This window comes from Gorilla gorilla, chromosome 3 (assembly GCF_029281585.2).
Source record: "Gorilla gorilla gorilla isolate KB3781 chromosome 3, NHGRI_mGorGor1-v2.1_pri, whole genome shotgun sequence".
NCBI lineage: Eukaryota > Metazoa > Chordata > Mammalia > Primates > Hominidae > Gorilla > Gorilla gorilla.
In genome coordinates, this window is record NC_073227.2 from 47,570,109 (window position 1) to 47,597,995 (window position 27,887).

The 27,887-nt window shown below is 41.9% G+C and overlaps 1 protein-coding gene across 2 annotated transcripts in view; it reads right to left on the bottom strand.

The window, feature by feature from the left end:
* Positions 1 to 251: 251 nt before the first annotated feature.
* The window catches only part of SMIM14 (small integral membrane protein 14), an 85,753-nt gene continuing 58,117 nt past the window's right edge, over positions 252 to 27,887 (bottom strand). For both annotated transcript variants that reach the window (XM_019025469.4, XM_063705235.1), the window contains exons 3-5: positions 25,428 to 25,476; positions 9,400 to 9,542; positions 252 to 5,134 (exon numbers count right to left, since the gene is read on the bottom strand). In XM_019025469.4, the coding sequence (XP_018881014.1) occupies positions 5,102 to 5,134; positions 9,400 to 9,542; positions 25,428 to 25,476 (225 nt within the window). In that variant the 3' untranslated portion in view covers positions 252 to 5,101. The remainder of the gene's footprint in view (positions 5,135 to 9,399; positions 9,543 to 25,427; positions 25,477 to 27,887) is intronic.

The window sequence follows — 27,887 nt, forward strand, 5'->3', positions numbered from 1 at the left end:
GAGAAAGAAAATAACCAAAGAAATGTGACTGCAATCTAATTTCCAAGAGAGAAACTCTACTTCTGAATACTGGCCCCATACTGCATATTTTATAAATATTTTTCTCACAACTTTTCTTAAAACTTAAGTTCTCTCTTAGGAATGTCTTTAGTTAGGTCTTACAAAGAAACTGTTTAATACACAATGTTAACATCTACTAGGCAAAAGATGCTTGCTTCTCTTCCCACAAAAGCCAAACAGAAAACAAAGAGTGTTACTAACGTTTTCTATTTATTCATTAATAAAAAGTGCATAGTACAAGCCCTTTATCCCAATCCAAGTACTCAGAAAAAGATTAACAACAGACCCTGGATGGCACAGACATAATTTGTTTGGCATGATTTAAACATATAAAATCAGTAATTAACATTTAGCATATCACATGACCACTTTTGCTTTTAACAAAGTAATTTTCACACATGATAACAAATACCTATGATTTTTCATTTAGAAATATTATAAGAAGACTAAATTTACTATTGCAACAACAAAAATTTAACCCATTAAACTAGAAACTCTCTTCATTTTTCCTTCTTCAAATTACTGTTTTGTGTCTTAAACTGAGTTGGTCAAATTTGAGCACATAATTCATGTAGAGTGACAGACTTTCATTTAGAGTGATAGACTTCCAAGGTTCCTTTGAAAATTTAAGATACTGGTAATTCCATAAACACTCCCACACCACATACCACAAAAACGCTAAAAGTAGCCATAGAATAGCTGTATTCAATAATTATTTTGGAAAATCCACATTGTAAAATATGACTTGCTGACCATGGAACAGTGCTTGGATAGATAACATGAAAAAAATGAAAAACATCTTTTTTTTTTTGAGACGGAGTTTCACTCGTTGCCCAGGCTGGCGTGCAATGGCGTGATCTTGGCTCACTGCAACCTCCACCTCCCAGGTTCAAGTGATTCTCCTGCCTCAGCTTCCCAAGTAGCTGGGATTACAGGCATGCGCCACCACACCAGGCTACTTTTGTATTTTTAGTGGAGATGGAGTTTCTCCATGTTGGCCAGGCTGGTCTCAAACTCCTGACCTCAGGTTATCCGGCTCCCTCGGTCTCCCAAAGTGTTGGGATTACAGGCATGAGCCACCGTGCCCAGCCTGAAAAAAATCTTTTCCTAGAAACAGTTCCAATGTTAACTTTTCCCACATGGAAAGCAAAACAAAACAAAACAAAAACAAAAAAAACCCGAAACAAAACAACCTCCCACTATTATTGTGCATAAAAACACATTAAATGACTCTAAAACAAAATAAACTTTTTTTTTTTGGTAGAGACAGGGTCTTGCTATGTTGCCCAGGCTAGTCTCAAACTCCTGCGCTCAAGCAGTTCTTGCCTCAGCCTCCCAAATTGCTGGGATTACAGGCATGAGCCACCATGACTGGCCTAAAACAAAATAAATTCTTAATGGCATTTGTGGAATGTGTTTAAGAGCCAAAACTGTGAAAATGTAAGCTTTATCTTTCTTTTTTCCTAGATTATTTAAAAAGGATTGTAGTCACAATTCAGATGAATGTTTACAAGCCAAATAATCATTTAAGAGTGTGCTCAATAAAAAGGCCATAGGTAGAAGCTTTAAGAATTAAATGGAATAATATAAATTACTAGGTCAACAAGAATATTTCATGTATAGTACACTGTCTAAGGAATGCAGAGAAATTTTACAAGAAACCCAAGACTAAATACTTCATTAAGAACACTGGTTACTAAGTAAATAGATGGCTCATGTAGGAAAAAGCTAATATATGTAGATGTAATGTCAACTAAGTGCATGTGACAGAAATGAAGAACTAGGAATAAGAATCCAGATTTTCCGGCCAGGCATGGTGGCTCACGTCTGTAATCCTAGCACTTTGGGAGGCCATAGTGGGTGGATCACCTGAGGTCAGGAGTTTGAGACCAGCCTGGCCTACATGGCGAAACCCCATCTCTACTAAAGATACAAAAATTAGCCGGGCGTGGTGGTGGGCACTTATAATCCCAGCTACTCAGGAGGCTGAGGAAGGAGAATCGCTCGAACCCGGGGGTGGATGCTGCGGTGAGCCAAGATCACGCCACTTCACTCCAGCTTGGGCGAAAGAGCAAAACTCCATCTCAAAACAACAAAAAGAATCCAGATTTTTAGGTGTCTAATACTAGACATTCTGTATCCAAGTTTCAGCCACTTCATCCAATAAAGCCTTCTAAAGCCTTTTTTTTTTTTTGAGACAGGGTCTCACTCTGTCACTCAAGCTGGAGTGCAGTGGCGTGATCTTGGTTTACTGCAACCTGTCTCCCAGGCTCAAGCGATTCTCCTGCCTCAGCCTCCCGAGTAGCTAAGACTACAGGCCGTGTCACCAAACCCGGCTAAGTTTTGTATTTTTTGTAGACACAGGGTTTCACCGTCTTGGCCAGGCTGGTCTCAAACTCCTGACCTCAAGTGATCCACCTGCCCCAGCCTCCCAAAGTGCTAGGATTACAGGCATGAGTCACTGCGCCCAGCTCCCAAAGCCAATTTTCAATTATTTGTGAGCCATAGATTCAGTGACTACATCAATATCTCTTGCCAGGGATTGGCCTAACAGCTCAGAGAACAGATGGTTAGGATATATGGGCAAGCCTTCTAAGTTCAAGAGGCAAGAGCAGAGAATGGAATGCTATAGGGATTTAGCTCCATCTTAAGCCATTCTGGCCCTTTCTGCTCTACTTTACCAGCTATAGAGTTAGGAAGGCTTCCAGTAGGCCACGGCAAGAGGAAGAACCTTTATTCTGTGGGGCTCATTTATCCAGGATTTAACTTACCTGTGTCATGTTACCCATCTATTAACACAAGTAATTTAGAGTTGGTTATATTATTTCAAGAAATTGAGCACAAAGCCAGGATGTACAAGGAGGAATTCAAACAATCAATATTGGATTATATAACGAAAAGATGCCCTTACAATGTTTATGATCTAGAATGTAATCATAATAAAGGGGGGAAAATACCTTATGAGTATCACAATTGTATCAGAGACTATTAAAACTATTAAACAGTACAATGATACAGAGAATTTATTCAATTCATACAAGTAATTTACCAGATCTAAACAGTGAATAGACTGACCTAAGGGGAAAAAAATCCTTACATTGATAGCAAAATATCTTCTAGCCCCCATAAATAATCTGCAATCATTTGCTAGGAAAAAAACTTCATAACCATATGGGTCATGCAGACATTTTTATTTATTTATTTATTTTGAGACAGAGTCTCGCTCTGTCGCCCTGATTGGAGTGCAGTGGCACGATCTCAGCTTACTGTAACCTCCGTCTCCCAAGTTCAAGCAATTTCCTGCCTCAGCCTCCCCAGTAGCTGGGATTATAGGCACACACCACCATGCCTGGCTAATTTTTGCATTTTTAGTAGAGATGAGGTTTCACCATGTTGGTCAGGCTGGTCTCGAACTCCTGACCTCAGGGGATTCGCCTGCCTCGGCCTCCCAAAGTGCTGGGATTACAGGCGTGAGCCACCGTGCCCAGCCCATGCAGACATTTTTAAGTGCTATTGGTATTCACTTTATTTCAAACTGAGCAAAACAATACAACCTTTTACTTTTTTATACATTTGAAAATTTCTCTCATATTAACATTCCTTCCTACCCCAATCCATCCCATCACCAAACAGGAATGAGATAAGGAGTGAAAAAAAGATGTTTGTTTCTCATTTTCCTTCTTTTCCCTTGAAGTAAACCAGTAATTTATTAAAATATTTTACAGGTCAGAGGATAACAAAAGACTCAATGTAGTAAATAAGTAAATAGGCATTCAAATATCAGTAACCTAACAGGCCCTAATACAGCTTTAAGATTTTTTTTTTTTTTTTTTTTTTTTTTTGAGAGGGAGTCTCACTCTATTGCTTAGGCTGGAGTGCAGTGGTGCGATCTTGGTTCACTGCAACCTCCACCTCCCGGGTTCAAGCAGTTCTCCTGCTTTGGCCTCCTGAGTAGCTGGGATTACAGGCACATGCACCAACCCTGGCTAATTTTTCTGTATTTTTAGTAGAGACAGGGTTTCACCATGTTGGCCAGGCTGGTCTCGAACTCCTGACCTCAAGTGATCCACCCACCTTGGCCTCCCAAAATGCTGGGATTACAGGTGTGAGCCACCGCACCGGCCTAAGATTTTCATTTTAACAGGGAAGTGTTAGAACAGAAAAGAAGCTTCCCAAGAGGCACTCATTTTAAAAATAAATTATAGCTTAAATTATTACTATGTGGATTATACCAGCAAAGGCAGAAAGAATTAATGTTTTCCTCCTTTCATGAACCTTGTAAGGCTAGTGTTGAGTGGCTTACAAATGTCATATAATGGACTGTAAATCATCTGCCATATTGATCAATCATGTTTATTTAAGGTTTTCTTAACATTAGAGATTTTTAATGGGAGTATAAAATTAGTAAACAACCATTTCATTTTTTTCTCTCTTCCTATTCTAGCCACATAAGCCAGTTTAATCCATGACACAGATTTCAGCTGTAATTTGCAAAACAATCCAAGAGCTACCACAGTCCCCAAAACTACAGAAAACTGCCATCCACAAATAAACTACCAAGGTAAATGTAAATACAGCGTGGTTCTCATTTTCTTTCACACAATCCCAGACAACCCCAAATAACTTTATAAATACCTTATGAAAAAAAGCAATTTAAAAACCTATCAAATCTATTTAAAATATATAAATGCAGACCTCTCAAATTTCCTTCAATCAGGCCAGAAATTATCACAAAAATTATAATCACAGTTACAAACAGAATGAGTGGAATGTTTGTAAGTTTAGGACAACCAAAAAAGCCCCATGTAACTTTTTAAAAATATAATCACTCACTCAAATATACTGTAAATAGGAATGGCAGTAACACAGGAAGCAAAAATAAACTTGCAAGTGAAATTTCTAGAAGCTCATGAAAACAATACCATCCCATATTGCAGATACAAAAGGAAAAACAGTTCTAATGGGGTTAAGAGTACTCTGGTCATCTTCGTTCGTTTGGTCGTGCCAGGTGTTAACTATTTTCACTTCCCATATCACAAAGTTAGTCCACAGGAGGAGCTGGTGGATCTTGTCCCTGGCATTAGAAAGAAATAAATTATTTAATTGACTTTTTAAAAATTCAAAAAAATTTAAAATTTATTACTTTTTTAAAAATTGACTTATTAAATCCCAGTGCAACCAATCTAACACATAGAGAAACAACTGAGCAGCAATGCCCCCAACCATCCCATCCCAAATATATGCTTATTTGGACTTTTCATATGTTTTTACATGAGGGAACACTAGATTAAATAACACTGTGATTTTCCACCATTTGTCTCATTTTTCCCTGTAGAATGGAAGAGAGAGGGGATTTGTACAACAGTGATGTTATCACTCCTGCCAGCCCCAGGAGTGATCTTCAAACCTATGAAAGTATCTTCATCCCTCTTGCTAAAGTCGATTGGCTAAGCAAAGTACTGTATATTTAAAATGAAGCTAGGGACTTTTGTTTCTCAATACAAGGAAGCATGTGGCTGCAGTTGCTTCTGGTAGTCATCCTATAACCCTAAGGGGAGCCCATCTTGGAATGAAGTTGATAGTATGAGGAAAGAAACTAGGTCTTTGATGACACTGTTAAAATTTTCTTAACACTGATCCTACCTCTGAATTTTTTTGACGTGTAAATCAATGAAGCCACTTGTTTTAAACCACTTGGAATTGACTTTTGTTAACTTGCAATAGAAAGCAAGTGAACTGTAAAGGAAAGATCAGAGTTTTTAAGATTCTCAAGATTTTATTTATTTACCCTGAAATGATACATTACGCCCGAGTTGGGGGTGATCAATATTTCTCCTTGGAATTAGTCTCAACACATTTTCTTACTTATTCCTAAGATAGTGGAACTACTATTCCTAGAAACACTGGCCTACAATGAATTAAGGTCCAGGAGAGGGTAATCTTGCATTTCTGTCATTTTAATAGTTGTTTTTTTTTTTTTTCTTGAGACGGAGTCTCACTCTGTCGCCCAGGCTGGGGTACAGTGGTGCGATCTCGGCTCACTGCAAACTCCGCCTCCCGGGTTCAAGTGATTCGCCTGCCTCAGCCTCCCGAGTAGCTGGGATTACAAGCATGTGCCACCACACCTGGTTAATTTTTTTGTATTTTTAGTAGAGACAGGGTTTCACCATGTTGGTCAAGCTGGTCTCCAACTCCTGACCTCAAATGATCCACCTGCCTCAGCCTCCCAAAGTGCTGGGATTACAGGTTTAAGCCACCGTGCCCAGCCCATTTTAATGATTTCTAAGTCAGGTTATTAAGAGTTCTATTTCTTTAGCTCCAAACGTTGAGGAATTTACTCTTTGATATGAAAGTAACAAAGCTATACAAAGAAAGTAAGAAAGAAGGCTAAGGAATAAACACTTTATCAAGACAATATGCAAGCTGTTTTATAAATACTCTCTTCTCCAAGAAAAAATAAAAATAAATGTAAGGCTTTTTATATAGTGCTAATAATGCCGGGTTTTTTTTTTTTTTTTTTGAGACAGAGTCTCGCTCTTGTTGCCCAGGCTGGAGTGCAATGGCGCCATCTCAGCTCACTGCAACCTCCACCTTCTGGGTTCAAGCAATTCTCCTGCCTCAGCCTCACAAGTAGCTGGGATTACAGGCACGCGCCACCACGCCTGGCTAATTTTTGTACTTTTAATAGAGACGGAGTTTGGTTATGTTGGCTAGGCTGGTCTTGAACTCCTGACCTCAGGTGATCTGCCCGCCTCAGCCTCCCAAAGTGCTGGGATTACAGGTGAGAGCCACCGCGCCTGGTCTATAATGCCTTCTTTCTTAAAGTTAGCATACTACGTATCTTTTTTGTGTATGTTTTTCATTTTGATTTTTTTTCTTTCTATGCTACATATCTAAATGTTCTATTCCTTAAAAAACAAAGCAAAACATTGACCAATTAACACTGCACATTTGCTTTCTCTTATATAAAAAATGAGTCTAACTGAACTTCTGATATCAACACCACAACACTGGAGAAAAGAAACAATTATTTTAGGAATTCCACACGGTAAAGGTTGGAAAAGAGAATTAGTGGGATAATTTGGTATACAAGTGAATCTGGCCGGGCATGGTGGCTCATGCCTGTAATACCAGCATTTTGGGAGGCAAATGCAGGCAGAGCACCTGAGGTTAGGAGTTCAAGATCAGCCTGGCCAACGTGGCAAAACCCCGTATCTAAAATTACAAAAATTTGTAACTAAAAATACAAAAATTAGCCAGGTGTGGTGACACACATCTGTAGTGCCAGTACTTCGGGAGGCCGAGGCAGGCACATCACTTGAGGTCAGGAATTTGAGACCAGCCTGGCCAACATGGTGAAACCCCATCTCTACTAAAAATCCAAAAATTAGCCAGATGTGGTGGCGTGCACCTGTAATCCCAGCTACTCGGTAGGTGGAGGCAGGAGAATCACTTGAACCTGGGATGCAGAGGCTGCAGTGAGCTGAGAGTGTACCAGTGCACTCCAGCCTGGAGGACAGAGTGAGACTCCATCTCAAAAAAAAAACAACAAAAACAAGCAAATCTATCATGGAAATTTTCCTTTTTTTTTTTTTTTTGATGCTCTATTATCTTATAGTTTTTTAATTATAAATTTTAACATTTATTTAAATTGACAAAAATTGTATATATTTGTCATATACAACATGTTTTGAAATATGTATACATTTGTAGAATGGCTAAATAGAGGTAACTGGCATATTCATGGAATTTTTTTTTTTTTTTGAGATGAAGTTTCACTCTCATCGCCTAGGCTGGAGTGCAATGGCATGATCTTGGCTCACTGCAACCTCCATCTCCTGGGTTCAAGCAATTCTCTTGCCTCAGCCTCCCGAGTAGCTGGGATTACAGGCGCCCACCACCAGGCCCAGCTAATTTTTGTATTTTTACTAGAGACAGGGTTTCACCATGTTGGCCAGGCTGGTCTCGAACTCCTGACCTCAGGTGATCCGCCCATCTTGGCCTCCCAAAGTGCTGGAATTACAGGCATGAGCCACCGCGCCCGGCCTCATGGAAATATTTTTAAAGAGACAATATTCAAATTCAGTGTTTAAAAAAAAACGTAAATACTGGTTCTGAAAAGGATTAAAAGGAATCCTTTAACAGAGGTTCTTTTTTTTTGAGACATAGTCTTACTCTGTAGCCCAAGCTGGAGTGTGGTGGTGTGATCTTGGCTCACTGCAACCTCTGCCTCCTGAGCTCAAACGATTCTCATGCCTCGGCCTCCTGAGTAGCTGAGACTACAGGCGCATGCCACCACGTCTGGCTAATTTTTTGTATTTTAGTAGAGACAGGGTTTCACCATGTTGCCCAGGGTGGTCTTGAACACCGGAGCTCAGGCGATCCGCCCCCCTTGGCCTCCCAAAGTGCTCGGATTGCAGGCGTGAGCCACAGTGCCTGGCCAACAGAGGTTCTCTTAAAGATAGTCCTGAAAACTCCCTATTGGGTCACTTTATCATAGTTTTAATTTAGAAGGTTCTAAAAATGGTTGTAATCATGACTATCAAGATTTATCAACATGAATGATTCTGACCTCTCCTTTTGCCAGCTCAGCTGATTTATTGTGGTACAGAAATGGAAAATGGGTTTGAGAGAAATAGGATGGGAAAATGAGGAAAATAAAATAAGATAGGCTCAGTGTCTCTACTGAATAGCTAGGACAGAAGGGGGTCAAACATTTCAACTAAAGCTACTAAGAGTTTAGGGGCTGGAAGCATGAGAGGCAAGGGATCAACTGTGAGGTGGACAGAACTGGGTAGTGGAGGATTGAGACTTGAGCAATATTGCTGTGGATTATGAAATGGATTATTTTTGATGCTTCTCATGTGAGTAAAGATTAGAATTCAAGCCTGGGCAACCTGGCAAAACCCCATCTCTACAAAAAAATACAAAAAACTAGCCAGGTGTGCTAGTGCATGCCTGTGGTCCCAACTACTTGGGAGGCTGAGGTGGGAGCCTAGGAGGTGGAGGCTTCAGTGAGCTAAGATCGCACCAATGCAGTCCAGCCTGGGCGGCACAGCAAGACCCTGTCTGAAAAAAAAAAAAAAAAGTATTGGAATTCATTTTCAAATTAATTTTGGGCTTCTGGTCTGTGCTTCTTTCTGCATTTAACTCCACAAAGATTAAGCCATCAATTAAATCTTGGAATTGCAATATTTAATAGAACTACATAGGTAGAATACTCTATGAGTTAAATATAATTTAACTAATTTAGGTGTTTTAGTCAAAACCAAGTCCTTCCCTGCCCCAGGCCACATACATTCCCTTACCCAAAAAGCATTTAAAATCTGCAACACTTACATTATGAGGACTGGTTGGCTTTCCAGGTAGGCTGGATCCTCTTAGATTAGCAGGTCTCAGTAAGAACAAGATCAATGCAATAACCATCCAGGCTACCAAGATCATTGTAACACTGATGCCATTATCACCAGAGGGTCCCGGTACTAAAGACAAACAAAAAATGTAGCATGCTCACAATATTGTTAAAAGTAAAAACAAATTCTAATGTTTGAATGTCAGTTTCAAATATTGTATTAATATGAAAATTGTATTGATAAATTACAAAAGTACATATTATATCTTCAATTTCCCTTTCCCCCAGTGAGAACATCTAAAACGTAAATGATGTTAAATAGTCATAAACCAAAACTTAGTAAGTTTTTGTTGTTTTTGTTTTTTGAGACAGGGTCTTGCTCTATCAAACAGGCTGGAGTGCGGTGGCACAACCATAGCTCACTACAGCCTTAACCTTCTATGTTCATGGGATCCTCTCACCTCAGCCTCCTGAGTAGCTGGGACTACAGGTGTGTGCCACCATGCCCCATGAACCTAATTTTCAATTTTTATTTTTAGTAGAGACACTATGTTGCCTGGGCTGGTCTCTAACAATGTTTTTTTTTTTTTTTTTTTTTTGAGATGGAGTCTCACTCTGTTGCCAAGGCCAGAGTGCAGTGGGACAATGTTGGCTCACTGCAACCTCTGCCTCCCAAGTTCAAGCAATTCTGCCTCAGCCTCCTGAGTAGCTGGGATTACAGGCATGCGCCACCATGCCCAGCTAATTTTTGTATTTCTAGTTGAGATGGGGTTTCACCATGTTGGCCAGGCTGGTCTCAAACTCCTGACCTCAGGTGATCCACCTGCCTTGGCCTCCCAAAGGGCTGGGATTACAGGTGTGAGCCACTGTGTCCAGCCCCACACCCCTAATTTTTTTTTAAATTTTTAGTAGTGACGACGTCTCACTATGTTGCCTGGACTAGTCTCTAACACATTTTTTAATAGTATAATAATTCTTAATATTTTGGGGTAACAGAATCATTTGAGAATTTGATAAAAATTAAGAACTCTTTCCATTTTAAGAATTCATGGGGTCTTTAACTGAGGTCTTGCAAGGCAAGCCGGCCATGCCATGTTTGTAGATTAATGAGGCTAGGGGCCCTAACTTCCCTAAGATCTACTTTTCTAGCTACCTTCTGCCCTGTGTCTGGCACCTACATCCTTCATGATTGTTCTTTTTGATCCATTCTGGATTAAAAATAAATATGAAAAGCACACACGTATACCAAATTCCACAATTTTGTATATAATTGTGGAAGGTTTAAGAACCCACAAAGCCACGAATCCATATGAATCCAAGTTAAGACCACAGAAAAAACACTCTCCTTTGGGGGGAAAATCTGCTTCTTAATTACAGAGGCATCATGAAAAAGAAAGGGGACATCTGGGCTGCGTAATATATACATTAAAAGATCCCTTTAATTACAGTCTCAACCAAAGAGATTAATTTGACCTTATTCACACAAAGGAGTTGAATTCAGATCTAGATATTTTAAAATTTTATCAATTTTTCTCTTCTATCAATTTTTTCTATTTATCAAGAGAAAAATGCTAGACAGGGATGTATGTGCGTATACAGGCATCAGTTTTTCCTGGTTCCTTGACATAGCCATGTCTTATTTAATTTGAAATAACAAGTGCCTAGCACAGTGCCTGACCCATGATATGAGGTTAACAAATTTCTAATAAATGAAACGTAGATTTTTTATTGAAGTATATTAGAGAACTCAATTTTCAGAAATAAAAATGGCCAGGTGCAGTGGCTCACGCCTGTAATCCCAGCACTTTGGAAGGCCAAGATGGGCGGATTGCCTGAGCTCAGGAATTCGAGACCAGCCTGGGCAATATGGTGAAACCCCATCTCTGAGGGAGAAGAAAAGGAAAAATCCATTAGGTAAACAGTTAAGGCTGGGCCCCGAGAAGTGCTTGCCTGAAAAATCACAGCTGCTGCAGCTGCACAGATAAGCCTGGACAGACAAGCAGCCAGTAAAGCAAAGAAGCCTTTTTGTTCTTTGTATAATCAGTGAGCTCCCAGGAAAAAGTTTCCTCCCCTTTTCAGGCATATACACAGTGGGCTCCGTGGGAACTTGCATAGGGCGGAGTGGGGTTTACCTAAAAAAACCCAGTTATACAAAGAAGAGAAGCTGTGCTTTGTGCTTAGAAACAATCCCATAGCTGGAAAAAGGGAGTTGCACAGACAGCTTTTCGAAAAAGAAAAATTACTCAATCAGTTACAAGGGGAGAGCAGTTTCTTTTTTTTGTTTGTTTTTTTGAGACGGAGTCTTGCCCTGTCGTCCAAGCTGGAGTACAATGGCATGTCAGCTCACTGCAACCTCCACCTCCCGGGTTCAAGCGATTCTTCTGTCTCAGTCTCCCCTGTAGCTGGGATTACAGGCACATGCCACCATGCCTGGCTAACTTTTTGTATCTTTAGTAGAGATGGGGTTTTACCATGTTGGCCAGGCTGGTCTCAAACTCCTGACCTCGTGATCTGCCTGCTTCGGCCTCCCAAAGTGCTGGGATTACAGGCATGAGCCACCGCGCCTGGCTGCAGTTTCTTATAAAAGGATTTTGCATTCAGCTGTAACCAAGCTATCCAATTGGACTCCCCTCTCTGCAGAGAGCTTTCTCCTTTTGCTTATTACATTTTCACTCCAACTTCACCCTTGTGACCGTGCTCCTTAATCATTTTAGAGGCGAGACAAAGAACTCAGGGTGATACCTCACAAGAGAAACCAATATATGAAGGTGCACTGGCGAGACTGCAACATCTCTACGAAAATTAGCTGGGTGGGGTGGCGTGAGCCTGTAGTCCCAGCTACCCAGGAGGCTGAGGCACAAGAATTGCTTGAACCCAGGAGGCAGAGGTTGTAGTGAGCTCAGATTACACCACTGCACTCCAGCCTGGGCGAGTGAGCAAGACCCTGTCAAAAAAAAAAAAAAAAAAAGAAAAGAAAAGAAAAAGAAATAAAAATTATAGATTAGATTTCTAGAGGAAAATGTAGTATCCCTAGGTGATTACTAAAATAGCTTGTCAAGACCACAGCTGTTTGGTTTTGATCTCCTTGCCTCAGGAAAAAGTAAAAGAAATCCAGATAAGATGTTGAAACTAATCTGATACACTGCATTGGGTCAGTGGGTCCAGGGCTCAATTCCACAAAAGGGAAGGAATTGGTGGCACTGCTGAGGCCAAAAGGCTAGTGATAAAAGGGGACAAAGTCAAGTTAAGAGTTGCACTGGCCCTGCTGCAAAGAAGTCTTATGGCAAACAAATTAGTACAAAATATATATTAAAAAGAGCTGAGCTGGCCCAAGAGCAGGATGGATAGGAATGTAGCCTCTGTTCCAAACCCAGTCACTTCCCTAGAAACAGCTAAACAGGCCGGGCGTGGCAGCTCATGTCTGTAATCCCAGCACTTTGAGAGGCCAAGGCGGGCAGATCCCTTGAACTCAGGAGTTTGAGACCAGCCTGGGCAACGTGACAAAAACCCGTATCTACAAAAAATTAAAAAAAAAAAATAGCTGGGTGTGATGGTGTGTGCCTGCGGTCCCAGCTACTCAGGAGGCTGAGGTGGGAGGATGGCTTGAGCCCAGGAGGTGGAGGTTGCAGTGAGCTGTAATTGCACCACTGCACTCCAGCCTGGGCAACAGAGCCAGACACTGTCTCAAAACATAAACAAAAACAAAAACAAAAACAAACCACTTTCTTCCATTGTCTTCTGTGTCACTACCATTGTCTAACAGTTGGACACTCCTTCATCAATAATTCTCTTTTTCTTTATATCAACAGTTCTTTTTTTTTCTCTCTCTTTTTTTTTTTTTTTTTGAGATGGAATCTCGTTCTGTCACCAGGCTGGAGTGCAGTGGCGCGATCTCCGCTCACTACAACCTCTGCCTCCTGGGTTTTATTTGTAGTAGAGCTGGGATTTCACCATGTTGGCCAGGCTGTTCTCAAACTCCTGACCTCAGGTGATCCATCTGCCTTGGCCTCCGAAAATGCTGGGATTACAGGCATGAGCCACCGCAATCAGCCAACATCAATAGTTCTTAAACTATGGTATACATCAGAGTCACCTGAAAACTTCTTAAAAATGCAGAAATCCAGGAAGCACGAGGTCAAGAGATCACCCGCGAGGCAGAGGTTGCAGTGAGCTGAGATCGCGCCACCGCACTCCAGCCTGGCGACAGAGCGAGACCCCGTCTCAAACAAAACAAAACAAAACAAAATGCAGAAATCCCACCTTCCACTTAACATATTCAGTACTTTAGTATTCCAAACAAAAATCATGAGCATCTCCCCCTGCCCTACCCCCTTCCACCCCAACTACCAAACTGGATCTCTGTTCATCCAGTTGCCCAGGGCAGAACCTAAGAAAACACCTTTTTTCTTTCTCAACAGCCCTGTATTTAATCCATCATGAAGTTTCTTGCAATTTTTCCTCCTACATATCACTTGTATCTGCCCACTTTTAGCTCCATGTCCCCCACCTGCTCAAGCTACCATCACCTCTTATCTGGTCTATTGCAGTGGCCTCTTAAGGGATCTCCCTATATCTACTCCTGCTTCCCCTGTGCTCTATATTGTTTCCAGAGTGATTTTTTTTTTCTTTTTTTTAAAAGCAAATACATGTTGAGTTTCCCTATGTGAAATGCTTGGGAATACAAGTGTTTCAGAATTCAGATTTTTTCAGATTTGGGGATATATGCAATATACTTATTGGTTCAGCAGCCCTAATCCTAAAATCCAAAATCTGAAATGTTCTAATGAGCATTTCCTTTGAACATCATGTCAGCACTGAATAAGTTTCAGATTTTGGAGGATTTCAAATTTTCAGATTAGGGATATTCAACCTATCTATTATTTTTATTTTAAATAATAGTTAAGGCCAGACCTGATGGGGCTCATGCCTGTAAGCCCAGCACTTTGGGAGGCCAAGGCAGGAAGATCCCTTGAGCTCAGGAGCTCAAGACCAGCCTGGGCAAAATGGCTGGTGCTGAACTTCTGGCCTCATGCAATCCTCCTGCCTTGGTTTCCCAAAGAGCTGAGATTACAGGTGTCAGTCGGTAGTCAGGCCCAGCCATGACTTTTTAACATTCTTTGCAAGTAAAAAATTCTGAAGCTTAAGAGAGTTAAACCTCAGATTCCAAGTTTACTAATTCTTATTTCTAGACAAAGGATCCCTGATTCTTTTTTAGAATCTCACGCCGGGCACGGTGGCTCACACCTGTAGTCCCAGCACTTTGGGAGGGTAAGGCAGGTGCATCACCTGAGGTCTGGAGTTCAACACCCGCCTGGCCAACATGGTGTTGGCCATCTCTACTAAAGCCCATCTCTACTAAAAATACAAAACTTAGCCAAGCATGGTGGTGCACACCTGTAATCCCAGCTACTTGGGGGGTTGTAGCGGAAAAATTGCTCGAACCCAGAAGACAGGTTGCAGTGAGCCAAGATCGTGCCACTGCACTCCAGCCTGGGCAGCATAGTGAGACTCCGTCTCAACAACAACAACAACCAAATAGTAATGTCCACTTCTTTTTTAGAATCTCACAATAGTAATATGACTCGTAGTTCCCTTAACTATCTCCTAGCTTAGTTCCTATTGCAGCTTTTCCTTCTTGCTTACTGCTGCCAGAAAAAGTCTGCTTAAAACTGTTCTTGGCTGGGTACAGTGGCTCATGGCTTTGATCTCAGCACTCTAGGAGGCCAAGGCAGGAGGATCCCCTGGAGCCCAGGCGTTTGAGACCAGCCTGGGCAACACAGTGAGACCCGTCTCTACAAAAAAAAATTAAAAAATTAGCTGAGTGTGGTGGTGCAGGCCTGTAATCCCAGCTACTCAGGAGGCTGAGGTGGGAGGATCACTTAAGCCCAGGCGGTCAAGGCTGCAGTGAATTGTAATCACACAACTGCACTCCAGCCTGGGTGGCAGAGACAGACCCTGTCTCAACCCCCAAACAAACAAACAAACAAAAAATCCCCTCTGCTCTTAACACACCTCTGCTGATCAATGTGGTAACTCAGTTTCCACTGCCTACTGTTTCAACTCTGGGGTTTTTGTTTTTGTTTTTATTGAGTCAGTGTCTCACTCTGTCTCCCAGGCTGGAGTGCAGTGGCACAATCACAGCTCACTGCAACCTTTGCCTCCCAGGCTCAAGTGATCCTCTCACCTTAGCCTCCTGAGTAGCTGAAATTGTAGGCGCATGCTGCCATGCCCAATTAATTTTTTTATATTTTTAAAACTTTTTTTATTTTTTAGAGACAGGGTCTCACTATGTTGCCCAGGCTGATCTCGAATTCCTGAGCTCAAGTGATCTGCCCACCTTGGCCTCCCAAAGTTCTGGGATTACAGGCATGAGTGACTCCACCTGGCCCTAATTTTTGTATTTTTAGTAGAGACGGTGTTTTGCCATGTTGCCAAGGCTTGTCCCGAACTCCTGAGCTCAAGCAACCCACCCACCTAAGCCTCGCAAAGTGCTAGGATTATAAGCATGAGCTACTGTGCCCAGCAACTCTAAGTTCTTTAGCTCAGCCTTTCCTCATATGATTGGGCCTTACTCATCTAATCTTACCTCTTACCACTTCTCAGAAAATGCATCCTCTGCTCTAGTCACCCCCATATCTCTTCTTTTTTTTATTTTTTTTTGAGACGGAGTTTCACTCTTGCTGGCCAGGCTGGAGTGCAACGGCACAATCTCTGCTCACTGCAACCTCTGCCTCCCGGGTTCAAGTGATTCTCATGCCTCAGCCTCCCAAGTAGCTGGGATTACAGGTGCTCGCCACCACACCCGGCTAATTTTTTGTATTTTTAGTAGAGACTGGGTTTCACCATGTTGACCAGGCTGGTCTCGAACTCCTGATCTCAGGTGATCCACTCACCTCAGCCTCCCAAAGTGATGGGATTACAGGCATGAGCCACCGCCCCCGGCCCCTCTTCTTTCTCTAGCCAAGGATTCCCTGGCCTGGCTATGCATCAGAATAGCCTGTGACAGTATCAACACCACAGATTCTAAGGCACTGCCTAAGACCATCTGATTCAGGAGCAGCTTCGGGGTGGGATCAGGAGCCAACAATATTTTTTAAAAGCTTTCCAGATGAATCTGATGCAACAGTTGAATGCGAACTTGTCTGGCAGCATTTGCCAACTATGCAAATTCAGTCTTCCTGGGGTACTCGTTATTTCCCTGTCTAGCATGTTCTTACAACTAACTCCATTTATTCACCTATATCCTACATCCCTCTTCCATAAAAATCTCCATTTCCTCCACCCACTTTTTCCTCTGCCTTCTCTGGACTAGTATAGCATTTCTAGTTTGAAGGAATGGTTTCCTGTCTCTCCTAATTAACTTTTTAAGAACTGAGACCATCTCATAGCTATTTGACTGTACCACCTCTTAGATATATAATCCCTGAGCCTCAAGTTTCTTTTTCTTTTTTCTTTCTCCTCTTCCTCCTCCTCCTCTTCTTTCTTCTTCTTCCCCTTCTGTTCTTCTTCTTCTTCTATTATTATTATTATTTTGAGACGGAGTCTTGCTCTGTCGCCAGGCTGGAGTGCAGTGGCACCATCTTGGCTCACTGCAACCTCCGCCTCCCAGTTTCAAGCAATTCCCCTGCCTCACAAATAAAATGCCAAATGGAATATTCACAATGAAGCTGTTAACTTAGCTGGATACCAAGAGGATGAAAAGGTAGAGACAGAGGCTCTAAGAGCTGGCCCATCCTCAGAAGATTATTTGTATAAACTTATATAGGTTTCCGCTGGGGAAAGCAAAAACAGAACAGCAGTGAAAGTGGACAATACACCGGTATGCTCTAACCCTGTAGTTTTTGGTCCTATACAGTAATTACATTATCCTAAGCATAGCTACCAGTTTTCAAGCTGAGTCAAGGGTAATCTCTATCATTCCCTAATGTAGATCTGTTATTCTCCTACAGGCTGAGTATTCCTACCCTAAAAATCTAGAATCCTCCAAAATCCAAAACTTTTTGAGAGCTGACATCATGCTCAAAAGAAATGCTTATCAGAACATTTCACATTTTCAGGTTAGGGATGGTCAACTGGTAAATGAATCTGAAAAAATCTGAAACTGAATACACTTCTGGCTCCAAGCATTTCAAATAAGGGATATTCAACCTATACTTTCATATTGTGTTCTGCGAGGGTGCCCCACAGTGTTATTTCAGATTAGCGTTTTTTAGAGAAAGATAACCTGAATGGAAAGCATCCTCTCTTTTGTTTAAAGGATTCTATTAAAAATGAAATACATGACTTCTAAGCAGGGGGCTAAGGGAAGCCTCACTAAGAAGGCACTCTGGAGTAAAAATGTAAAGAAAGTGAGGCTGTCAGTTGTGAGATTATCTAAAAGAAGCACATTTCAGGCACAAGGAACAGCGAGAACTCCTGATTCAGGAGCCTGTGGGATGTTCATGGAGGCCAATGTGGCTGAAGTGGAGTGACCTGGGATTGGTGGTATAGTGAGGTGGGATATAAGAAAAAGATTAAGCTGGGTGTGGTGGCTCACGCCTGTAATCCCAGCACTTTGGGAAGCTGAGGTGGGAGAATCACTTGAGGCCAGGAGTTCAAGACCAGCCTTGGCAACATAATGAGGTCCTATCTCTACAAAATAAAAAACAAACAAACAAAATCAGCCAAGTGTGGTGGCACACACCTGTGGTCCCAGCTACTCAGGAGGCTGAGGTGGGAGGATTGCTTGAGCCCAAGGGGTTGAGGTTGCAGTAAGCCATGATTGCGCCACTTCACTTCAGCCTGGGCAACAGAGTAAGACTTTGTCTCCAGAAAAGAAAAGAAAAAGATTAAATCAAAAGAGTAACAGGATTCAGATCATGTTGGCCTTATAGGTCATAATAAGCTTCTATTACATATTAAATAGAAAACCACTGAAGAGGGCTTTTTTTTTTTTTTTTTTTGGACAGGGTCTCACTCTGTCACCCAGGTTGGAGTGCAGTGGCTCAATTACAGCTCACTGCAGCCTCAACCTCCCAGGCTCAAGTGATCTCCTAACTCAGCATCCAGAGTAGCTGGGGCATAGGCACATGCCACCACGCCTAGCGAAGTTTTATATTTTTTGTAGAGACAGGATTTCAACATGTTGCCTATGCTGGTCTTGAACTCCTGAGCCCAAGTGATCTGCCTGCTTTGGCCTCCTAAAAGGGGATTACAAGTGTGATCCACTGTGCCCAGACACCACTGAAGAGTTCTGAGCAAAATGCAGATGATATCTGACTCTCATTTTGACAGAACCACTCCATCTGTTGTGTTTTGAAAAACGAGAAACAGAAACACAGTGATATGGTTTGGCTCTGTCCCATCCCAAATTTCATCTTGAATTGTAACTCCCACAATTCCCATATGTCATGGGAGGAACCTGGTGGGAGGTGATTGAATTATGGGGGGCGGGCCTTTCCTGCGCTCGTCTCATGATAGTAAACAAGTCTCATGAGATCTCATGGTTTTAAAAAGGGGAGTTTCCCTGCACAAGCTCTCTTCTCTTGTCTGCCACCATGTAAGACATGCCTTTCACCTTCCGCCATGATTGTGAGGCCTCCCCAGACATGTGGAATTGTAAGTCCAATAAACCCTTTTCTTTTGTAAATTGCCCTGTCTTGGGTATGTCTTAAATTAGCAGTGTGAAAACTGACTAATACAGACAGTTAAGAACCTGTTGCAATAATCTATTAACATACGAGATGAGATGGCCTAGAACAGGGAGGAGGCAGTGGGATAGTGAGAAGTGGTAGAATTTTGGATGTATCTTCAAGATAGTGCTTGCTGATAGATGACTGGACAGTGTGAGAAAAAGGGAAGCCAAAGATGAGTCTCAGAAGGATAGAACTGCCATTAACTGTTATAGGAAGGATCTCAAGAGAAGCAGAAATTCTGAAGATGTTGAATTTGAGGCGCCTTGTTAGACATCCCAGTGGAAATGCCCAAAAGACAGTCATCAGCATACAAGTAATGAGTCATGAGACCAGATGAGATCACCAAGTGAGTGAATGTCTAGAAAAGGAAATGATCCAGGGGCTGAGTCCTGGAGCATTCCAAGGATAAAAGTTAAGAGGTCTGGGGGACAGACAGACGCACCGAGAAAGAAGACAGCAGATAGCCGCAATGCAGCCAGGCACAATGGCTCACGCCTGTAATCCCAGCACTTTGGGAGGCTGAGGTGGGTGGATCACCTGAGGTCAGGAGTTCAAGACCAGCCTCGGCAACATAGGGAAACCCTGTCTCTACTAAAAATACAAAAATTAGGCCAGGCGTGGTGGCTCACACCTGTAATCCCAGCACTTTGGGAGGCCATGGCAGGCGGATCATGAGGTCAAGAGATCGAGACCATTTTGGCCAACATGGTGAAACCCTGTCTCTACTAAAAGTACAAAAATTAGCCAGACGTGGTGGCATGCACCTGTAGTCCCAGCTACTCGGGAGGCTGAGGCAGAAGAATCGCTTGAACCTGCGAGGTGGAGGTTGCAGTGAGCTGAGATTGTACCACTACACTCCAGCCTGGCGACAATGTGAGACTCCATCTCAAAAAAAAACAAAAAACAAAAATTAGCTGGGGATGCTGGTACACGCCTGTAATCCCAGCTACTTGGGAGGCTGAGGCAGGAGAACTGCTTGAGTCCAGGAGATGGAGGTTGTAGTGAGCCGAGATTGCGCCATTGCACTCCAGCCTGGGCGACAGAGCAAAACTCCATCTCAAAAAAAGAAAAAAAAAAAAAAAAAAAAAAGGAAGCCGCAATGTGACAATAGGAAAAAAATGTGACATGGGAAATATGGAGAAGATTTAGTTATTAAAGGTTGAAACTAGATAATTTCTCAGATTACAACTTTATCAGGAAGAAGCAGAAGGCTAAGAATTGTATGCTAAGTACTAAAAATGGGCCAGGTGTGGCAGCTCATGCCTGTAATCCCAGCACTTTGGGAGGCCGAGGCAGGTGGACTGCTTGAGCTCAGGAGTTCGAGACCAGCCTGGGCAACATGCAAAACCCTGTCTCTACAAAAAATACAAAAATTAGGCCGGGCATGGTGGCTCACACCTGTAATCCCAGCACTTTGGGAGGTTGAGGCGGGTGGATCACGAGGTCAGGAGTTCGAGACCAGCCTGGCCAACATGGCGAAACCCCATCTCTACTAAAAATACAAAAATTAGCCGGGTGTGGTGGCAGGCGCCTATAATCCCAGCTACTCAGGAGGCTGAGGCAGGAGAATCGCTTGAACCTGGGAGGTGGAGGTTGCAGTGAGCTGAGATCATGCCATTGCACTCCAGCTTGGGCAACAAGAGCAAGACTCCGTCTTGAAAGAAAGGAAAAAAAAAATTAGCTGGGCATGGTTGCATGCTCTTGTAGTCCCAGCTACTCAGGAGGCTGAAGTGGGAGGATTACTGAGCCTGGAAGATCAAGGTTCAGTGAGCCCTGTTTGCTCCACTGCACTCAAGCCTGGGTGACAAAGTGAGACCCTGTCTCAAAACAAAACAAAAAACAAACAAAAACACCCCAAACCATATTCAGTGCCAAATGCTAAAGCCCAAATAGATTGTATAAATAAGAACATACAAGCCGGGCGCGGTAGCTCACGCCTGTAATCCCAGCACTTTGGGAGGCGGAGGTGGGTGGATCACTTGAGGTCAGGAGTTTGAGATCAGCCTGGCCAACATGGTGAAACCCTATCTCTACTAAAAATACAAAAAATTAGCCAGGTGTGGTAGTGCATTCCTGTAATCCTGGCTACTTGGGAGGCTGAGGCAGGAGAATAGCTTGAGCCTGGGAGGCGGAAGTTGCAGTGAGCCAAGATCGTGCCACTTCACTCCAGCCTGGGCAACAGAGCAAGACTCCTTCTCAAAAAAAAAAAAAAAAAAGAACATATACCTGTATATATTTCTCCACCATTTACTCTTTGGTCTGTGTTTTAACAACATTGACTCTACCTAGCAGCTGCTTCTATGACTAAACAAATAAATGATATTTCTGATATCACAATGATTAAACACTGTTCTAAAACAATGGAATAACACCTGTGAAAAGGGGAAGAGTAAAAAAATAAGACAATGGAATATATACAAAATACAACTACAGAAATAAAAGGCAGAAATGAACGAAAGCAACCAATTTTAAAAAGTCAGGAGAAGAGAATAAAACGTATTTCTTCAAGGCTTATTTCAATTCTTAAGAAGCCTCAAATTCCCACGATCCTAAAACATATACTTAATTTTAAAAAATAACTTTTTCCAATTGAATAGTAGCACAATACTATCCAATTGAATAGTAGTATCTAAATATAAAGATAGCTACAAAATATATGTTTTATTATTTTAAGAAAAAAGTATAAGCTCACTGGAGAAAATTTAGAATATAAGAATAATAATTCTATCCCTCACAGTAAACTACTGTTTAACCATTTAAAAGCCTAGCTCTCAGAAAGGATTTTTACCAACTGCTAAAAGAACTGGGGGGAAAGAAAAACTTGCCAATATGCCTAAATGAATGTTCAAAGTTTCATCTTTCTTTTTAGAGTTAGGAAGTGACATTTTACCCACAGGAATGAGTATATTTGGTTATAGGCGGGGCTGGTTCAAGAGTCACAAAAGCCGCACATGTAATAAACACGTGTTTTCCCATGGGGAGGTTCAATAAAATTATTTTCAACTAGGAAAACAGGTTTTAGCTTTACCTGTTGAGGCAAATATTTGAGCTGTACATTGTAGATTAATGAATGCTACTGGAGAAGTAACAAAGAAGTCTGGAGGGAGGGAACCACCACCCATTGTCCTAACAATGCACATTTCTATTGCTTTCTTGTCTTGAAGGCATATATATCACCCAAATGGACTAGCTTCCCACAAAATTTCTACTTTAGGCTAGGCACTGCACTAGCTCCCACTTCTCTAAGCTGTTATATCTGTGGAATTTGATAGGACACCCAGTTCACAAAGTAATAAAAATCATAATGTATAACAAGTCTCTTTACAATTACCTTACTGTGTCTTGTTTTAGTTTCATATACATAATAAACAGGCAGCTCTGCTTCAGAGATGTTATGTATCAGCAACTAACCTAGTAATAAATGCAATTTGGCAATATGTAAATAGCCTTAAAATGTGTGAAGAAAACCAGAACGTATCACTCCAAAATATGCCTTTTTGACATAGAAATTATTTTGGAGAGGCCAGGCACGGTGGCTCATGCCTGTAATCCCAGCTACTTGGGAGGCTGAGGCACTAGAATTGCCTGAACCTGGGTGGCGGAGGTTGCAGTGAGTTGAGACTGAGCCACTGCACTCCAGCCTGGGCAACAAAGCAAGACTCCATCTCAAATAAAAAGAAAAAAAAGAAAAAAAGAAATTATTTTTGAGCTGTAGGCAATTAGGAAGTAGCAAACAGAAGAAAAGCTCTCTCCATTCCCCTCTTTTCTGCCTAAAGGTAGGATACAAATTCTCCTTTATACACAACCCTACAGACTTAATAGTCCAGAGACAGCACCAGAGGAGTCTATAAACAAACCTTACTCCATTAGTTTCCTCCCAAATATTTACTTCCCAGTTTCCTATCCTTAGAAGCCTAAAATCTCTTTCCTATGTTCTGCCCTTTTTCCACAAATGTATTGTTCTTTGTTGAAGATGCTACATAAGCCAGAGTTCTGAGCCACTGCTTTGAGTTACTTTGCACTGAGCTTTCTCCCATGTGATGCCACACACATTAATAAATTTGCTTTTCCCTTGTTCATCTATCTTTTTTTTGTTTTTTTTCCTTTGTTTTAGAGAGTCTCGCCCTGTCACCCAGGCTGGAGTGCAGTGGTGTGATCTCAGCTTACTGCAACCTCTGCCTCCTGGGTTCAAGTGATTCTGGTGCCTCAGCCTCCAGAGCAGCTGGGACTACAGGCACGTGCCACCACGCCCAGCTAATTTTTGTATTTTTAGTAGAGACAGGGTTTCCATGTTGGCCAGGCTGGTCTCAAACTCCTGGCCTCAACTGATCTGCCCACCTCAGCCTCCCAAAATTCTAGGATTACAGGCGTGAGCCACCGCGCCCGGCAATCTATCCTTTGTTATAGGGTGTCTCAGCAAAGAACTCTGAGGTTGAAGAAAAAATTATTTGTCCTCCCCAACATATGCACACAAAGAATGTTTATTCAAGTGTTGTTTATAATAGCAAAAAATATATCAGCAACCTAAGATTCTAGTAAAAGGAAATCATTTAAACGCTGGTGCTTCCCCACAATGAATTATTATTTAATTAATAATTTTTTTTTGAGATGGGATCTCACTTTGTCATCCAGGCTGGAGTGCAGTGGCATGAACATAGCTCACTGCAGCCTCAAAGTCCTGGGCTCAAGTGATCCTTCTGCCTCAGCCTCCCAAGTAGCTGGGACTCCAGGAGCATGCCACCATGCCTGGCTCAATAAATAGTAAGACAAATATATGTTGATATTTTATAAGTAGTGAAAAATAACATATACAATGTGATCCCATTTCTGTAAGTTTATATGAAATCTAATTATGCCAGGCTTCACCATCCTGTGAATGTCATACTTTCCTTCTTGCAGTCTTCTGATACAAGACTGGATTGGTTTAAATACTATTTTACTAGTTCCCCTTAAAGCGTCTCTCAAAATATTTCTGAGTATCCTGAAAAAAGATGTGTCACATAATGGCCACTAAGTCTGTCACCTACATATACCATGCAGTATTCATCTTCCTACTGATTCTCACTTTACCATCACTACTGCCCATAAAGCCATGTGGAGAAACTTCTCCACTGCCAAATTCTCTGATGCGCATGTTAATGTCAGAGCCAAAGGAATGAACTCCACAGGCACCCAAAGTTTCCACACATGGAAAATAATGGCCTCCCCACCAAGAAGTTCTCAAGTGGCTGGGCATGGTGGCTCACGCCTGTAATCCAAGCACTTTGAGAGGCCGAGGCAGAAGGATCACTTAATCCCAGGAGTTTAAGACCCATGTGGGCAACATGGGAAGACCGTGACTCTACAAAAAATTCTAAAAAATTAGCCATGCATGGTGGTGCATCCCTGTAGTCCCACCTACTAGGGAGGCTGAGGTGGGAGGATCACTTGAGCCTGGGAGGTCAAGGCTGCAGTGAGCCATGATCGCACAATTGCGCTCAGTGTGGGCGACAAAGCAAGACACTGTTTCTTAAAAAAAAAATTTTTTTAATTAAAGAAAAAAAAAGAATTCTCAAGCCTGCCAACAGATGCAAATAGATGTTAGGGAGAGAGTGAATGGTTTGCGCAAGCAGCTTTGATGTCCCAGTTACACCTGCCCACAGTGCCCTGTTACAGACTTATTTGCCAAGAAAAAAAGACTAGGATATACCCGAATTTGTCAACAGTGGTTATCTTTAACTATTCTGGAAGTTCTTCTTTTTTTTTTTTTGAAACAAGGTCTCACTCCAGTCACCCAGGTTGGAGTGCAGTGGTGCGATCACAGCTCACTGCAGCCTCAACCTCCCCAGGCTCAGGTGATCCTCCCACCTCAGCCTCAGGAGTAGCTGGGGCTGCAGGCATGCACCGCCATGCCCCACTAATTTTTGTATTTTTTGTAGAGATAGGGTTTCCCCATGTTGCCCAGGGTGATCTCAAACTCCTGGACTCAAACGATCCACCGGCCTCAGCTTCCCAAAGTGCAAGGATTACAGGTGTGAGCCACTGCACCCAGCCTTTTTTTTTCCGTATACTTATTTTATAATGTTCTGCAATAAGCAGGGTTTTTGAGGCATGAAAAAAATTTTAAGTTAAAAAATGAAATAGTCAAGTAGCAAATACATTACTGAGAACCATTTTCTTATTAAAGAGCAAACTATGAGAATAATTTCTTTCTTTTGTGTGTATGTGTCGCTCTTTTTTTTTTTTTTTTGGTAACCACCAGAATAGGCAATGTAAGAATAAATTCTGACAAATATTCACAGGCATCTGGCCTCTAATTCTGCCCCCAATGCCATCCTTCCTCCTGTCTCAGTGGTACTTACATTCCTGAAGACACTCTGTGTCTGTGCAGTAGGACTGGGACTGCCGTAACTACAATGAATAAGAAAGGGAAGTTAGCGATTAGACTTAAACAAAAGTGGACCATAATTATTAGAAAGATCATGTTTTGGCCGGGTGCGGTGGCTCACACCTGTAATCCCACACTTTGGAGGCGGAGGTGGGTGGATTGTTTGAGCTCAGACATTCAAGACCAGCCTGGGTAACATAGCAATACCCCATGTCTACAAAAAGTACAAAAATTAGCCAGATGTGGTGGTGTGTGCCTGTAGTCCCAGCTATTAGGGAGGCTGAGGTGGGAGGATCACTTGAGTCTGGGAGGCAAAGGTTGCAGTGAGCCAAGATGGCACCATTGCACTCCAGCCTGGGTGACAGAGCGAGACCTTGTCTTAAAAAAAAAAAAATCATGTTTTCTTTTGTTTTTTTGAGACAGGGTCTCACTCTGTTGCCTAGGCTGGAGTGCAGGGGTGCAATCCTAGCTCACTGCAGCTTCAAACTCCTGGGCTCAAATGATCCTCCTGCCTCAGCCTCCTGAGTAGCTGGTACTACTACAGGTGTGTGCCACCATCCCTGGGTAATATTTTAAAAATCACTTTGTAGAGATGGGGGTCTTACTATGTTGACCAGTCTAGTGACAAACCATGTTTTGGTTTTTATTATTATTATTATTATTATTATTATTATTTTATTATTATTATTATTTAGTTTAGCTCTTGTTGCCCAGGCTGGAGTGCAATGATGTGATCTCAGCTCACTGCAACCTCCGCCTCCCAGGTTCAAGCGATTCTCCTGCCTCAGCCTCCTGAGTAGCTGGGATTACAGGCACCCGCCACCACACCCAGATAGTTTTTTTGTATTTTCAGTAGAGATGGGCCTTCACCATGTTGTCCAGGCTGGTCTTGAACTCCTGACCTAAAGTGATCCACTTGCCTCGGTCTCCCAAAGTGCTGGGATTACAGCCATGAGCCACCATGCCCGTGACCCATGTTTTGGTTTTTAATGAATGCTGTCACAGAATGTATCTTCAAAATCATACACAAACACAGAATACTCTGAGGGGCTGTCTACTTTTTTTCCTACCCAAAATAATTTTCAAATATACTGTGATCTGTTACAACTGACCCATTTCATTAAATAACTTTAAAAAAATCACCCATGACACAAATTCTTGCTGCCAATATATAATTAGGCATCCCAAAGGGAAAGTGCTAAACTGTAGAGAACTAGAAGAGTAAACCTTTGTTAAAGAGATTTTTCCTCTCATTGAAAATTAGAAGCAGATAAAGAAAAAAAAACATTTTCTATTTGTAGAAAATGCATCTTTGAAAGGAAGCATAAAGAATCAGTGGTTGGATAGATAAGAAACTAATAAAAGGAGTTACCACAAGGAGTGAAGGTACAATGGGGGAGTAGAGAAGAGTGACAGAAATAGGAGCTGAAGTTTTCAATGTCTGTCTTTTTATATAATTTTAGAATCATGTGATTATCAATTTTAAAAAGAAAGTTAAAAAAGAAAAGTCCCATCTATCTATATTATAAGCCATCCTTTTATAAGCATACAACCTATGCTGAGACCTTTTAGGATGTTTAAAAACGAAAATCTTATAAACCTTAAAATAGAGGTGAATAAATAGTAAAGACAATGAGGGGCATATAACTTTCCAAGTTAGTCTTATTACTAACTACACCCTCTCCATTAGAGTAGTAATCCACACTTGGAATTGTTTGGGACAGCAACTATGGTGCAGTAGTGCTTAGCTGGTTCAGCATGGCTCTGCAGAATGACAGGCCTAGATTTAAAGTCTGGTTCTGCAACTTTCTTTTTTTTTTTTTTTTCTTTTCTCTTCTTAGAGACGGAGTCTTGCTCTGTCGCCCAGGCTGGAGTGCAGTGGCGCAATCTCGGCTCACTGCAACCTCTGCCTCCCGGGTTCAAGCAATTCTTCTGCTTCAGCCTCCCTACAGGTGCATGCCACCATGCCCGTCTAATTTCTTTTGTATTTTAGTAGAGACAGGGTTTCACCATGTTGCCCAGGCTGGTCTCAAACTCTTGAGCTCAGGCAATCTGCCCACCTCAGCCTCCCAAAGTGCTGGGATTACAGGCGTGAGCCACAGCACCTGGCCCTGCAACTTTCTAAGTTTCAAGATCTTGGGGCAAGTAATTTAACACCTCTAAGCTTCAGTTTCCTCGTCTGGTAAAATGAGGATATAATATCACCTATATCTAAGAGTACTAGTGAGAATTAAAATGGATACCAAATGTGAAATGCAGTAATGACTCAAGAAATGTTAGCTTTTATTACTGCGCCATACAAATTATGACTTCAACTAAACAATTATTGGAATTAACAACTAAACGAATCATTTTGTAAATTATTCTCTAAGATGATCAGGCTTGCTTTGGTGTATACTACTAAAAGTAGTCCTGTTTGGAGCCAGGCCCGGTG